The 13161-nt window shown below is 51.8% G+C and overlaps 1 protein-coding gene across 4 annotated transcripts in view; it reads left to right on the top strand.

Moving 5' to 3' along the window:
* Nucleotides 1–13161, top strand: part of KCNH2 (potassium voltage-gated channel subfamily H member 2) — a 412853-nt gene that overhangs the window by 321139 nt on the left and 78553 nt on the right. For 3 of the 4 annotated variants that reach the window (XR_014474764.1, XM_083186551.1, XM_083186550.1), the window contains one exon: nucleotides 4071–4112. The exons of the other annotated variant lie outside the window; for it this stretch is intronic. Coding sequence is in view for 2 of the 3 variants with exons in the window: in XM_083186551.1 (XP_083042677.1) it covers nucleotides 4071–4112 (42 nt within the window). In the remaining variant the exon portion in view is untranslated. The remainder of the gene's footprint in view (nucleotides 1–4070; nucleotides 4113–13161) is intronic. 4 annotated transcript variants of the gene reach the window in all.

Below are 13161 nucleotides of genomic sequence, written 5' to 3'. Positions count from 1 at the left end.
AGTGACAGGTGAGAGGTGTGATCAGATATTACAGGTACAGTGACAGGTGAGTGGTGTGATCAGGTATTACAGGTACAGTGACAGGTGAGAGGTGTGATCAGATATTACAGGTACAGTGACAGGTGAGAGGTGTGATCAGATATTACAGGTACAGTGACAGGTGAGAGGTGAGATCAGATATTACAGGTACGGTGACAGGTGAGAGGTGTGATCAGATATTACAGGTACAGTGACAGGTGAGAGGTGTGATCAGGTATTACAGGTACAGTGACAGGTGAGAGGTGTGATCAGATATTACAGGTACAGTGACAGGTGAGTGGTGTGATCAGGTATTACAGGTACAGTGACAGGTGAGAGGTGTGATCAGGTATTACAGGTACAGTGACATGTGAGAGGTGTGATCAGGTATTACAGGTACAGTGACAGGTGAGAGGTGAGATCAGATATTACAGGTACGGTGACAGGTGAGAGGTGTGATCAGATATTACAGGTACAGTGACAGGTGAGAGGTGTGATCAGGTATTACAGGTACAGTGACAGGTGAGAGGTGTGATCAGGTATTACAGGTACAGTGACAGGTGAGAGGTGTGATCAGGTATTACAGGTACAGTGACAGGTGAGAGGTGTGATCAGGTATTACAGGTACAGTGACAGGTGAGAGGTGTGATCAGGTATTACAGGTACAGTGACATGTGAGAGGTGTGATCAGATATTACAGGTACAGTGACAGGTGAGAGGTGTGATCAGATATTACAGGTACAGTGACAGGTGAGAGGTGTGATCAGGTATTACAGGTACAGTGACAGGTGAGAGGTGTGATCAGATATTACAGGTACAGTGACAGGTGAGAGGTGAGATCAGATATTACAGGTACAGTGACAGGTGAGAGGTGTGATCAGGTATTACAGGTACAGTAACAGGTGAGAGGTGGGATCAGGTATTACAGGTACAGTGACAGGTGAGAGGTGTGATCAGATATTACAGGTACAGTGACAGGTGAGAGGTGTGATCAGATATTACAGGTACAGTGACAGGTGAGAAGTGTGATCAGGTATTACAGGTACAGTGACAGGTGAGAGGTGTGATCAGGTATTACAGGTACAGTGACAGGTGAGAGGTGAGATCAGGTATTACAGGTACAGTGACAGGTGAGAGGTGTGATCAGATATTACAGGTACAGTGAGAGGTGTGATCAGATATTACAGGTACAGTGACAGGTGAGAGGTGTGATCAGATATTACAGGTACAGTGAGAGGTGTGATCGGATATTACAGGTACAGTGAGAGGTGTGATCGGATATTACAGGTACAGTGACAGGTGAGAGGTGAGATCAGATATTACAGGTACAGTGACAGGTGAGAGGTGTGATCAGATATTACAGGTACAGTGACAGATGAGAGGTGTGATCAGATATTACAGGTACAGTGACAGGTGAGAGGTGTGATCGGATATTACAGGTACAGGTACAGTGAGAGGTGTGATCAGATATTACAGTTACAGTGACAGGTGAGAGGTGTGATCAGATATTACAGGTACAGTGACAGGTGCATATAAGAAACTGGTAATAATAATTATATAATACAAGTACAGTTGGTGCACACTATATTGCACTATACTGTATGTACAGAGACTAGTGCGCAGCACAGTGTATATGCCAGGCTGGTTTGGGTGGAGCGCCGGAACGGGCATCAAACTCTACATTCCGAAGCTTGTAGTATACATGCCCGGACCATACACAGAGGCTGTATCCCCCCCCCCCCCCCCCCCCTTGTCCAGGTCCGGTTTCTACCTGGTACCGGTCAGTTACCGTGTACACATCTCTGAGGTTATTATATATGTTCTAAAGTGTATGATTTAATAACCAGTGCTGGTGATGTATGTTACATGTCGTGTACTCACGCTAAGGACTGCACATGCACTTTCTCTAGTATGTCATGTATGTATGTACTCTATGTATGTATGTATGTATGTATGTATGTATGTATGTGGGCAGCTCGTGCTTCTGGTGGACTCCACTCTCTTCTCACTGCTGCTCCTGCTTCCACCCCGCTGTGTCCTGCTGCTCAGCAGTGTAAGACCTGGCTCTCTGTATAGCCACCAGCTCCTGCTGAGTATGTCATGGCACTGCCAGCTATGGAGACATTGGGAGGGAGAAGCTACAACATACAGATCCCTAATGATAAGTAGTGAGGGTATCACCCGTCGCCTAGTGCTGATGATTTCCTCTGCCTTTCCCACCTGATACTCATCACCCATCGGGTTACAGTTACTGGTGGTCGGTCTGGTGTTCTTCAGCGATTTCACATTATTCAAATCACAGATGTAATACGTGATGTCGCTGGTGAAACGTGACGTAATGCGCCAATAGACAGAAGAGCGCCAAACACTGACACAAATCCGGGATTTAATCCAAATCGTACTGTTAAAATGCAATGACATCGCACCAGTATGGCGGCACAATGACAGTTTAGAATGGGTTAAATTTAAGGGGATATATTGCATGGTCCCCCCACCCTCAATGCATAAACCGCCCCCAGCCTCTGCACCGGGTCTAGTACTGGGGATCCCCCACCGGAACTCGCACGGTCATGGCACTTTATTTGGGGACTCTGCTCCTTTGTCTAGAACGGAGCCCTTCATCCCAGAAGGCTGCATGGATTCTTCCGAAGATGAGGGGCTCCGGTCTGCACCCCAGAGAGTGCAGTGATACCTCACCACCTTCCCCTAAATCTCACTCATGTAGATCTAAGCCCAGTTAGACCCAACCTCAGTATGTACTATTGCCTGAGTCACTGCCACCTCTCAGGGAAGCCAGGGAGGGGAAGGGGGTGCACAGCTGTGTCGCTCTCCGGGGGCAGTGATACCGGGGAGGGGGGTGCACAGCTGTGTCGCTCTCCGGGGGCAGTGATACCGGGGAGGGGGGTGCACAGCTGCGTCGCTCTCTGGGGGCAGTGATACCGGGGAGGGGGGTGCACAGCTGTGTCGCTCTCCGGGGGCAGTGATACCGGGGAGGGGGGTGCACAGCTGTGTCGCTCTCCGGGGGCAGTGATACCGGGGAGCGGGAGGGGGGTGCACAGCTGCGTCGCTCTCTGGGGGCAGTGATACCGGGGAGGGGGGTGCACAGCTGTGTCGCTCTCTGGGGGCAGTGATACTGGGGAAGGGGGCGCACAGCTGCGTCGCCCTCCGGGGGCAGTGATACCGGGGAGGGGGGTGCACAGCTGCGTCGCCCTCCGGGGGCAGTGATACCGGGGAGGGGGGTGCACAGCTGCGTTGCTCTCCGGGGGCAGTGATACCGGGGAGGGGGGTGCACAGCTGCGTCGCTCTCCGGGGGCAGTGATACCGGGGAGGGGGGTGCACAGCTGCGTCTCTCTCCGGGGGTAGTAATACCGGGGAGGGGGGTGCACAGCTGCGTCGCTCTCCGGGGGCAGTGATACCGGGGAGGGGGGTGCACAGCTGCGTCTCTCTCCGGGGGTAGTGATACCGGGGAGGGGGGTGCACAGCTGAGTTGCCCTCCGGGGGCAGTGATACCGGTGAGGGGGGTGCACAGCTGCGTTGCTCTCCGGGGGCAGTGATACCGGGGAGGGGGGTGCACAGCTGCATCTCTCTCCGGGGGTAGTGATACCGGGGAGGGGCGGTGCACAGCTGCGTCTCTCTCCGGGGGTAGTGATACCGGGGAGGGGGGGGGGTGCACAGCTGCGTCTCTCTCCGGGGGCAGTGATACCGGGGAGGGGGGTGCACAGCTGCGTCGCTCTCCGGGGTCAGTGATACCGGGGAGGGGGGTGCACAGCTGCGTCGCTCTCCGGGGGCAGTGATACCGGGGAGGGGGGTGCACATCTGCGTCGCTCTCCAGGGGCAGTGATACCGGGGAGGGGGGTGCACAGCTGCGTCGCTCTCCGGGGGCAGTGATACCGGGGAGGGGGGTGCACATCTGCGTCGCTCTCCGGGGGCAGTGATACCGGGGAGGGGGGTGCACAGCTGCGTCGCTCTCCGAGGGTAGTGATACCGGGGAGGGGGAGGGGGGTGCACAGCTGATACTGAGAGATTGAATGAAACATGTTTTTCTTTTCAAGTTAAGGAAGAGGATCGAAGAAAGTCCAAAGAATCGAAAAGAGGTAACGTAACCCCTGGGTGCGGCAGTTCTGATCACAGCGGCTATGGCATGCCGACTCATCATAGACAGCCACTAATGGTCGACGGTCAATAGGTAGACCATTTAAAGGTTGACACACCTTAGGTTTACATGGTGAAAAGGTCGACATGCATTTTTTTTACCAAATTTTCAGCCGACATGTGCCGACAGGCGGTATTTCATGTCCTGCCATCCACTAGGGCGTGGTGGGAGAATAAAATAGGGTACTATTAGCCGGGCGCCCTGGTAATACGGCGGGTGGCATAGCTTCGGCGGGAGCATCACATGGTTTCCCTGCTCCCCCAGCGCCACTACGCTAATTGCGTACATTGCGGGGACTGTCATGGTGGACGGGGAGCCGAGTGCCAGATGGCGGGAACGCTGGCGCCGGGGACATCAGTGAGGTAAGTATAATGGGTACTTGTTTCCTAGCACGGCGCCCATCGCATGCCTTAATTAGTGGTATGCGAGGGGACCTGAATTTCGGGTCCTAAGAGCCGCACTGTACAATTTTAAAATGGCATGCGATGCGATCAAAACGATGATTTAATTGTACAGGCACCCTGATGGGTGATTACTATGTTATATGCACCCCCATCGTTAACGCCACCGCCACTATTAACTCCAACCGGAAGCGTGGCGGGCGCAACCTTTTCATACCCCCACTATCCACGTCGGCGTGGAGTTAATATTATATAGCCGAAGCGTGGCGAGCTCCGTGAAGGGACGCGGAATACATGTGAACTTATCTGCGTCCGCTCGCCACGCTTCGGGCTCGATCGCATCGCATGCGATACGATCAAAACTATGTAATAAGATTAAAATCGTGGGCGCCGTGCTAGGAAACAAGTACCGTATAATGGATAATGGGGGTGTGACGTGGATAATGGGGGTGTGACGTGGATAATGGGGGTATGACGTGGATAGTGGTGGTGTGACGTGGATAGTGGTTATATGACGTGGATAATGGGGGGGTGACGTGGATAATGGGGGTATGACGTGGATAGTGGTGGTGTGACGTGGATAGTGGTTATGTGACGTGGATAATGGGGGTATGACGTGGATAGTGGTGGTGTGACGTGGATAGTGGTTATGTGACGTGGATAATGGGGGTGTGACGTGGATAATGGGGGTGTGACGTGGATAGTGGGGGTGTGACGTGGATAGTGGTTGTATGACGTGGATAATGGGGGTGTGACGTGGATAATGGTGGGGTGTGACGTGGATAGTGGGGGTATGACGTGGATAATGGGGGTGTGACGTGGATAGTGGGGGTATGACGTGGATAATGGGGGTGTGACGTGGATAGTGGGGGTATGACGTGTATAATGGGGGTGTGATGTGGATAGTGGGGGCATGACGTGGATAGTGGGGGTATGACGTGGATAATGGGGGTATGACGTGGATAATGGGGGTATGACGTGGATAATGGGGGTATGACGTGAATAGTGGGGGTATGACGTGGAAAATGGGGGTATGACGTGGATACTGGGGGTGTGACGTGGATAATGGGGGGGTGACGTGGATAATGGGGGTATGACGTGGATAGTTGGGGTATGACGTGGATAATGGGGGTATGACGTGGATAATGGGGGTATGACGTGGATAGTGGGGGTATGACGTGGATAGTGGGGGTATGACGTGGATAGTGGGGGTGTGACATGGATAGTGGGGGTGTGACGTGGATAGTGGGGGTATGACGTGGATAATGGGGGTGTGACGTGGATAGTGGGGGTGTGACGTGGATACTGGGGGTGTGACGTGGATACTGGGGGTGTGACGTGGATAGTGGGGGTATGACGTGGATAGTGAGGGTATGACGTGGATACTGGGGGTGTGACGTGGATACTGGGGGTATGACGTGGATAATGGGGGTATGACGTGGATAGTGGGGGTGTGACGTGGATACTGGGGGTGTGACGCGGATAATGGGGGTATGACGCGGATACTGGGGGTATGACGCGGATAGTGAGGGTATGACGTGGATACTGGGGGTGTGACGTGGATACTGGGGGTGTGACGTGGATACTGGGGGTGTGACGTGGATAGTGAGGGTATGACGTGGATACTGGGGGTGTGACGTGGATAATGGGGGTGTGACGTGGATAGTGGGGGTATGACGTGGATAGTGGGGGTATGACGTGGATAATGGGGGTATGACGCGGATACTGGGGGTATGACGCGGATAATGGGGGTATGACGTGGATAATGGGGGTATGACGTGGATACTGGGGGGTTGACGTGGATAATGGGTGGGTGACGTGGATAGTGTAATGGGCGCCCTGCTAATACATAAGTACCTAATATAGTGCGCCAGCGATACACTTAGACAGTGTCCATGTCGACCTATGTCAACATAGACACCCTAAAAACATTAAAAACTCATGTCGACCTTTTGTCTGTCGACCTTTTAATTATGTTGACCTTTTACCTTTTGACCTTTTGACCCTGTCAACCATATGACTGTCTATCATGAGTGCGTCTATGTTTTATACCATAACCAGCGGCCATATGGCGAGGGGTAACTGCAATGTGTCAGGCTGGGTGCGGTATTTGGTACCGACATTTGGGATCCCGAGGGCCCGGACTCAGGCAGCATGGTGAGCGTAACAAAGCCCCGTGCGGGCTCGCTGCACGCACCACGCTCCGGGCACGGTGGATCGCTACGCTCGCCACCTATTCTATTCTTCCTCTATGGGGGTCGTGTACCCCCACGAGAGAAAATAGCCGGTGGCCGTCGGGCACCCGTCTTTCGGAGTTTTGACAGTCGGGATCCCGATGTCGCGTGAATGACTGTCGGGTTCCTGACTGTCGGGACCGCGTCCGGCACCCGTCAGGCTCAGGTACACTGGTCTGCACACCAGATAGTGCTACGGTGTCACATCTCCCCCCAGTGGTCATCAGTAGCGCTGCAGTACTACGGGTCCTATTATATAACACATAGATGACACTGGGATCACAGTACGCTGTGCCAGTGTCACATCTCCCCCTAGTGGTCATCAGTAGCGCTGCAGTACTACGTGTCCTATTATATAACACATAGATGACACTGGGATCACAGTACGCTGTGCCAGTGTCACATCTCCCCCCAGTGGTCATCAGTAGCACTGCAGTACTACATGTCCTATTATATCACACGTAGATGACACTGGGATCACAGTACGCTGTGCCAGTGTCACATCTCCCCCCCCCCCAGTGGTCATCAGTAGCACTGCAGTACTACATGTCCTATTATATCACACGTAGATGACACTGGGATCACAGTACACTGTGCCAGTGTCACATCTCCCCTTAGTGGTCATCAGTAGCGCTGCAGTACTACGTGTCCTATTATATCACACGTAGATGTCACTGGGATCACAGTACGCTGTGCCAGTGTCACATCTCCCCCAGTGGTCATCATTAGCACTGCAGTACTACGTGTCCTATTATATCACACGTAGATGTCACTGGGATCACAGTACACTGTGCCAGTGTCACATCTCCCCTTAGTGGTCATCAGTAGCGCTGCAGTACTACGTGTCCTATTATATTACACGTAGATGTCACTGGGATCACAGTACGCTGTGCCAGTGTCACATCTCCCCCCAGAGGTCATCAGTAGCACTGCAGTACTACATGTCCTATTATATCCCACGTAGATGACACTGGGATCACAGTACGCTGTTTCAGTGTCACATCTCCCCCCAGTGGTCATCAGTAGCGCTGCAGTACTACGGGTCCTATTATATCACACGTAGATGACACTGGGATCACAGTACGCTGTGCCAGTGTCACATCTCACCCCAGTGGTCATCAGTAGCACTGCAGTACTACATGTCCTATTATATCACACGTAGATGACACTGGGATCACAGTACACTGTTCCAGTGTCACATCTCCCCCCAGTGGTCATCAGTAGCACTGCAGTACTACGTGTCCTATAATTTCACACGTAGATGGCACTGGGATCACAGTACACTGTGCCAGTGTTACAAATCCCCCCAGAGGTCATCAGTAGCGCTGCAGTACTACGTGTCCTATTATATCACATGTAGATGACACTGGGATCACAGTACGCTGTTCCAGTGTCACATCTCCCCCCAGTGGTCATCAGTAGCACTGCAGTACTACATGTCCTATTATATCACACGTAGATGACACTAGGATCACAGTACTCTGTGCCAGTGTCACCTCTCCCCCCAGTGGTCATTAGTAGCACTGCAGTACTACGTGTCCTATTATATCACACGTAGATGACACTGGGATCACAGTACGCTGTGCCAGTGTCACATCTCCCCACAGAGGTCATTAGTAGCACAGCAGTACTACATGTCCTATTATATCACACATAGATGTCACTGGGATCACAGTACACTGTGCCAGTGTCACATCTCCCTCCAATGGTCATCAGTAGCACTGCAGTACTACGTGTCCTATTATATCACACGTAGATGACACTGGGATCACAGTACGCTGTTCCAGTGTCACATCTCCCCCCAGTGGTCATCAGTAGCACTGCAGTACTACGTGTCCTATTATATCACACATAGATGACACTGGGATCACGGTACACAGCGTACCGTGTCACATCTCCCACCAGTGGTCATCAGTAGCACTGCAGTACTACGTGTCCTATTATATCACACGTAGATGACATCACGGTACACTGTGCCAGTGTCACATCTCCCCCAGTGGTCATCATTAGCACTGCAGTACTACGTGTCCTATTATATCACACGTAGATGTCACTGGGATCACAGTACACTGTGCCAGTGTCACATCTCCCCTTAGTGGTCATCAGTAGCGCTGCAGTACTACGTGTCCTATTATATCACACGTAGATGTCACTGGGATCACAGTACGCTGTGCCAGTGTCACATCTCCCCCCAGAGGTCATCAGTAGCACTGCAGTACTACATGTCCTATTATATCCCACGTAGATGACACTGGGATCACAGTACGCTGTTTCAGTGTCACATCTCCCCCCAGTGGTCATCAGTAGCACTGCAGTACTACATATCCTATTATATCACACGTAGATGACACTGGGATCACAGTACGCTGTTCCAGTGTCACATCTCCCCCCAGTGGTCATCAGTAGCACTGCAGTACTACATATCCTATTATATCACACGTAGATGACACTGGGATCACAGGACACTGTGCCAGTGTCACATCTCCCCCCCAGTGGTCATCAGTAGCACTGCAGTACTACATGTCCTATTATATCCCACGTAGATGACACTGGGATCACAGTACACTGTGCCAGTGTCACATCTCCCCCCAGTGGTCATCAGTAGCACTGCATTACTACGTGTCCTATTATATCACACGTAGATGACACTGGGATCACAGTACACTGTGCCAGAGTCACATCTCCCCCTAGTGGTCATCAGTAGCACTGCAGTACTACATGTCCTATTATATCACACGTAGATGGCACTGGGATCACAGTACACTGTGCCAGTGTCACGAATCCCCCCAGAGGTCATCAGTAGCACTGTAGTACTACGTGTCCTATTATATCACACGTAGATGACACTGCGATCACAGTACGCTGTGCCAGTGTCACATCTCCCCCCAGTGGTGATCAGTAGCACTGCAGTACTACATGTCCAATTATATCACACGTAGATGACACTGGGATCACAGTACGCTGTGCCAGTGTCACATCTCATCCCAGTGGTCATCAGTAGCACTGCAGTACCACATGTCCAATTATATCACACGTAGAGGACACTGGGATCACAGTACGCTGTGCCAGTGTCACATCTCATCCCAGTGGTCATCAGTAGCGCTGCAGTACTACATGTCCTATTATATCACACGTAGATGACACTGGGATCACAGTACGCTGTGCCAGTGTCACATCTCCCTCCAGTGGTCATCAGTAGCGCTGCTTTACTACATGTCCTATTATATCACACATAGTTGACACTGGGAGTGCTGTATGTGACCAGGTACAGGGTACAGAGTGCTGTATGTGTCCAGGTACAGTGTACAGAGTGCTGTATGTGCCCAGGTACAGAGTGCTGTATGTGCCCAGGTACAGAGTGCTGTATGTGCCCAGGTACAGAGTGCTGTATGTGCCCAGGTACAGAGTGCTGTATGTGCCCAGGTACAGAGTGCTGTATGTGCCCAGGTACAGAGTGCTGTATGTGCCCAGGTACAGAGTGCTGTATGTGCCCAGGTACAGAGTGCTGTATGTGCCCAGGTACAGAGTGCTGTATGTGCCCAGGTACAGAGTGCTCTATGTGACCAGGTACAGGGTACAGAGTGCTGTATGTTACCAGGTACAGGGTACAGAGTGCTGTCTGTTACCAGGTACAGGGTACAGAGTGCTGTATGTGACCAGGTACAGTGTACAGAGTGCTGTATGTGACAAGGTACAGGGTACAGAGTGCTGTATGTTACCAGGTATAGAGTACAGAGTGCTGTATGTGACCAGGTATAGGGTACAGAGTGCTGTTTGTGACCAGCTACAAGGTACAGAGTGAGGTATGTGACCAGGTACACTGTACAGAGTGCTGTATGTGACAAGGTACAGGGTACAGAGTGCTGTATGTGACCAGGTACAGGGTACAGAGTGCTGTATGTGACCAGGTATAGGGTACAGAGTGCTGTATGTGACCAGGTATAGGGTACAGAGTGCTGTATGTGACCAGGTACAGGGTACAGAGTGCTGTATGTGACCAGGTACATAGTGCTGTATGTGACAAGGTACAGGATACAGAGTGCTGTATGTGACCAGGTATAGGGTACAGAGTGCTGTATGTGACCAGGTATAGAGTACAGAGTGCTGTATGTGACCAGGTACAGGGTACAGAGTGCTGTATGTGACCAGGTATAGGGTACAGAGTGCTGTATGTGACCAGGTACAGGGTACAGAGTGCTGTATGTGACAAGGTACAGGGTACAGAGTTCTGTATGTAACCAGGTACAGGGTACAGAGTTCTGTATGTAACCAGGTACAGGGTACAGAGTGCTGTATGTGACCAGGTACAGAGTGCTGTATGTGACCAGGTACAGAGTGCTGTATGTGACCAGGTATAGGGTACAGAGTGCTGTATGTGACAAGGTACAGTGTACAGAGTGCTGTATGTGACAAGGTACAGGGTACAGAGTTCTGTATGTGACCAGGTACAGGGTACAGAGTGCTGTATGTGACCAGGTACAGGGTACAGAGTGCTGTCTGTGCCCAGGTACAGAGTGCTGTATGTGACCAGGTACAGATTGCTGTATGTGACCAGGTACAGATTGCTGTATGTGACCAGGTACAGAGTGCTGTATGTGACCAGGTACAGAGTACTTTATGTGACCAGGTACAGAGTCCGCTATGTGACCAGGTACAGAGTGCTGTATGTGCCCAGGTACAGAGTGCTGTCTGTGACCAGCTACAGGGTGCTGTCTGTGACCAGGTACAGGGTACTGTCTGTGACCAGGTACAGGGTACAGAGTGCTGTATGTGCCCAGGTACAGAGTGCTCTATGAGCCCAGGTACAGAGTGATGTATGTTCCCAGGTACAGAGTGCTGTATGTGACCAGGTACAGAGTGCTGTATGTGACCAGGTATAGGGTACAGAGTGCTGTATGTGACAAGGTACAGTGTACAGAGTGCTGTATGTGACAAGGTACAGGGTACAGAGTTCTGTATGTGACCAGGTACAGGGTACAGAGTGCTGTATGTGACCAGGTACAGGGTACAGAGTGCTGTCTGTGCCCAGGTACAGAGTGCTGTATGTGACCAGGTACAGATTGCTGTATGTGACCAGGTACAGATTGCTGTATGTGACCAGGTACAGAGTGCTGTATGTGACCAGGTACAGAGTACTTTATGTGACCAGGTACAGAGTCCGCTATGTGACCAGGTACAGAGTGCTGTATGTGCCCAGGTACAGAGTGCTGTCTGTGACCAGCTACAGGGTGCTGTCTGTGACCAGGTACAGGGTACTGTCTGTGACCAGGTACAGGGTACAGAGTGCTGTATGTGCCCAGGTACAGAGTGCTCTATGAGCCCAGGTACAGAGTGATGTATGTTCCCAGGTACAGAGTGCTGTATGTGCCCAGGTACAGGGTACAGAGTGCTGTATGCGCCCAGGTACAGAGTGCTGTATGTGCCCAGGTACAGGGTACAGAGTGCTGTATGTGCCCAGGTACAGGGAACAGAGTGCTGTCTGTGCCCAGGTACAGGGTACAGAGTGCTGTCTGTGCCCAGGTACAGGGTACAGAGTGCTGTCTGTGCCCAGGTACAGGGTACAGAGTGCTGTATGTGACCAGGTACAGAGTGCTGTATGTGACCAGGTACAGAGTGCTGTATGTGCCCAGGTACAGGGTACAGAGTGCTGTCTGTGCCCAGGTACAGGGTACAGAGTGCTGTCTGTGCCCAGGTACAGAGTGCCGTATGTGACCAGGTACAGAGTGCTGTTTGTGACCAGCTACAGGTTTCAGAGTGAGGTATGTGACCAGGTACAGAGTGAGGTATGTGACCAGGTACAGAGTGCTGTATGTGACCAGGTACAGAGTGCTGTATGTGACCAGGTACAGGGTACAGAGTGCTGTCTGTGCCCAGGTACAGGGTTCAGAGTGAGGTATGTGACCAGGTACAGAGTGCTGTATGTGACCAGGTACAAGGTTCAGAGTGAGGTATGTGACCAGGTACAGAGTGCTGTATGTGACCAGGTACAGAGTGCTGTATGTGACCAGGTACAGAGTGCTGTATGTGCCCAGGTACAGGGTTCAGAGTGAGGTATGTGACCAGGTACAGATTGCTGTATGTGACCAGGTACAGAGTGCTATATGTGCCCAGGTACAGAGTGCTGTATGTGCCCAGGTACAGAGTGCTGTATGTGCCCAGGTACAGAGTGCTGTATGTGACCAGGTACAGAGTGCTGTATGTGACCAGGTACAGAGTGCTGTATGTGCCCAGGTACAGAGTGCTGTATGTGCCCAGGTACAGAGTGCTGGATGTGACCAGGTACAGAGTGCTGGATGTGACCAGGTACAGAGTGCTGTATGTGACCAGGTACAGAGTGCTGTATGTGACCAGGTAC

The sequence above is a fragment of the Crinia signifera genome, chromosome 5, assembly GCF_055691185.1.
Source record: "Crinia signifera chromosome 5, ASM5569118v1, whole genome shotgun sequence".
NCBI lineage: Eukaryota > Metazoa > Chordata > Amphibia > Anura > Myobatrachidae > Crinia > Crinia signifera.
This window is presented reverse-complemented; position numbering and strand designations above follow the sequence as displayed.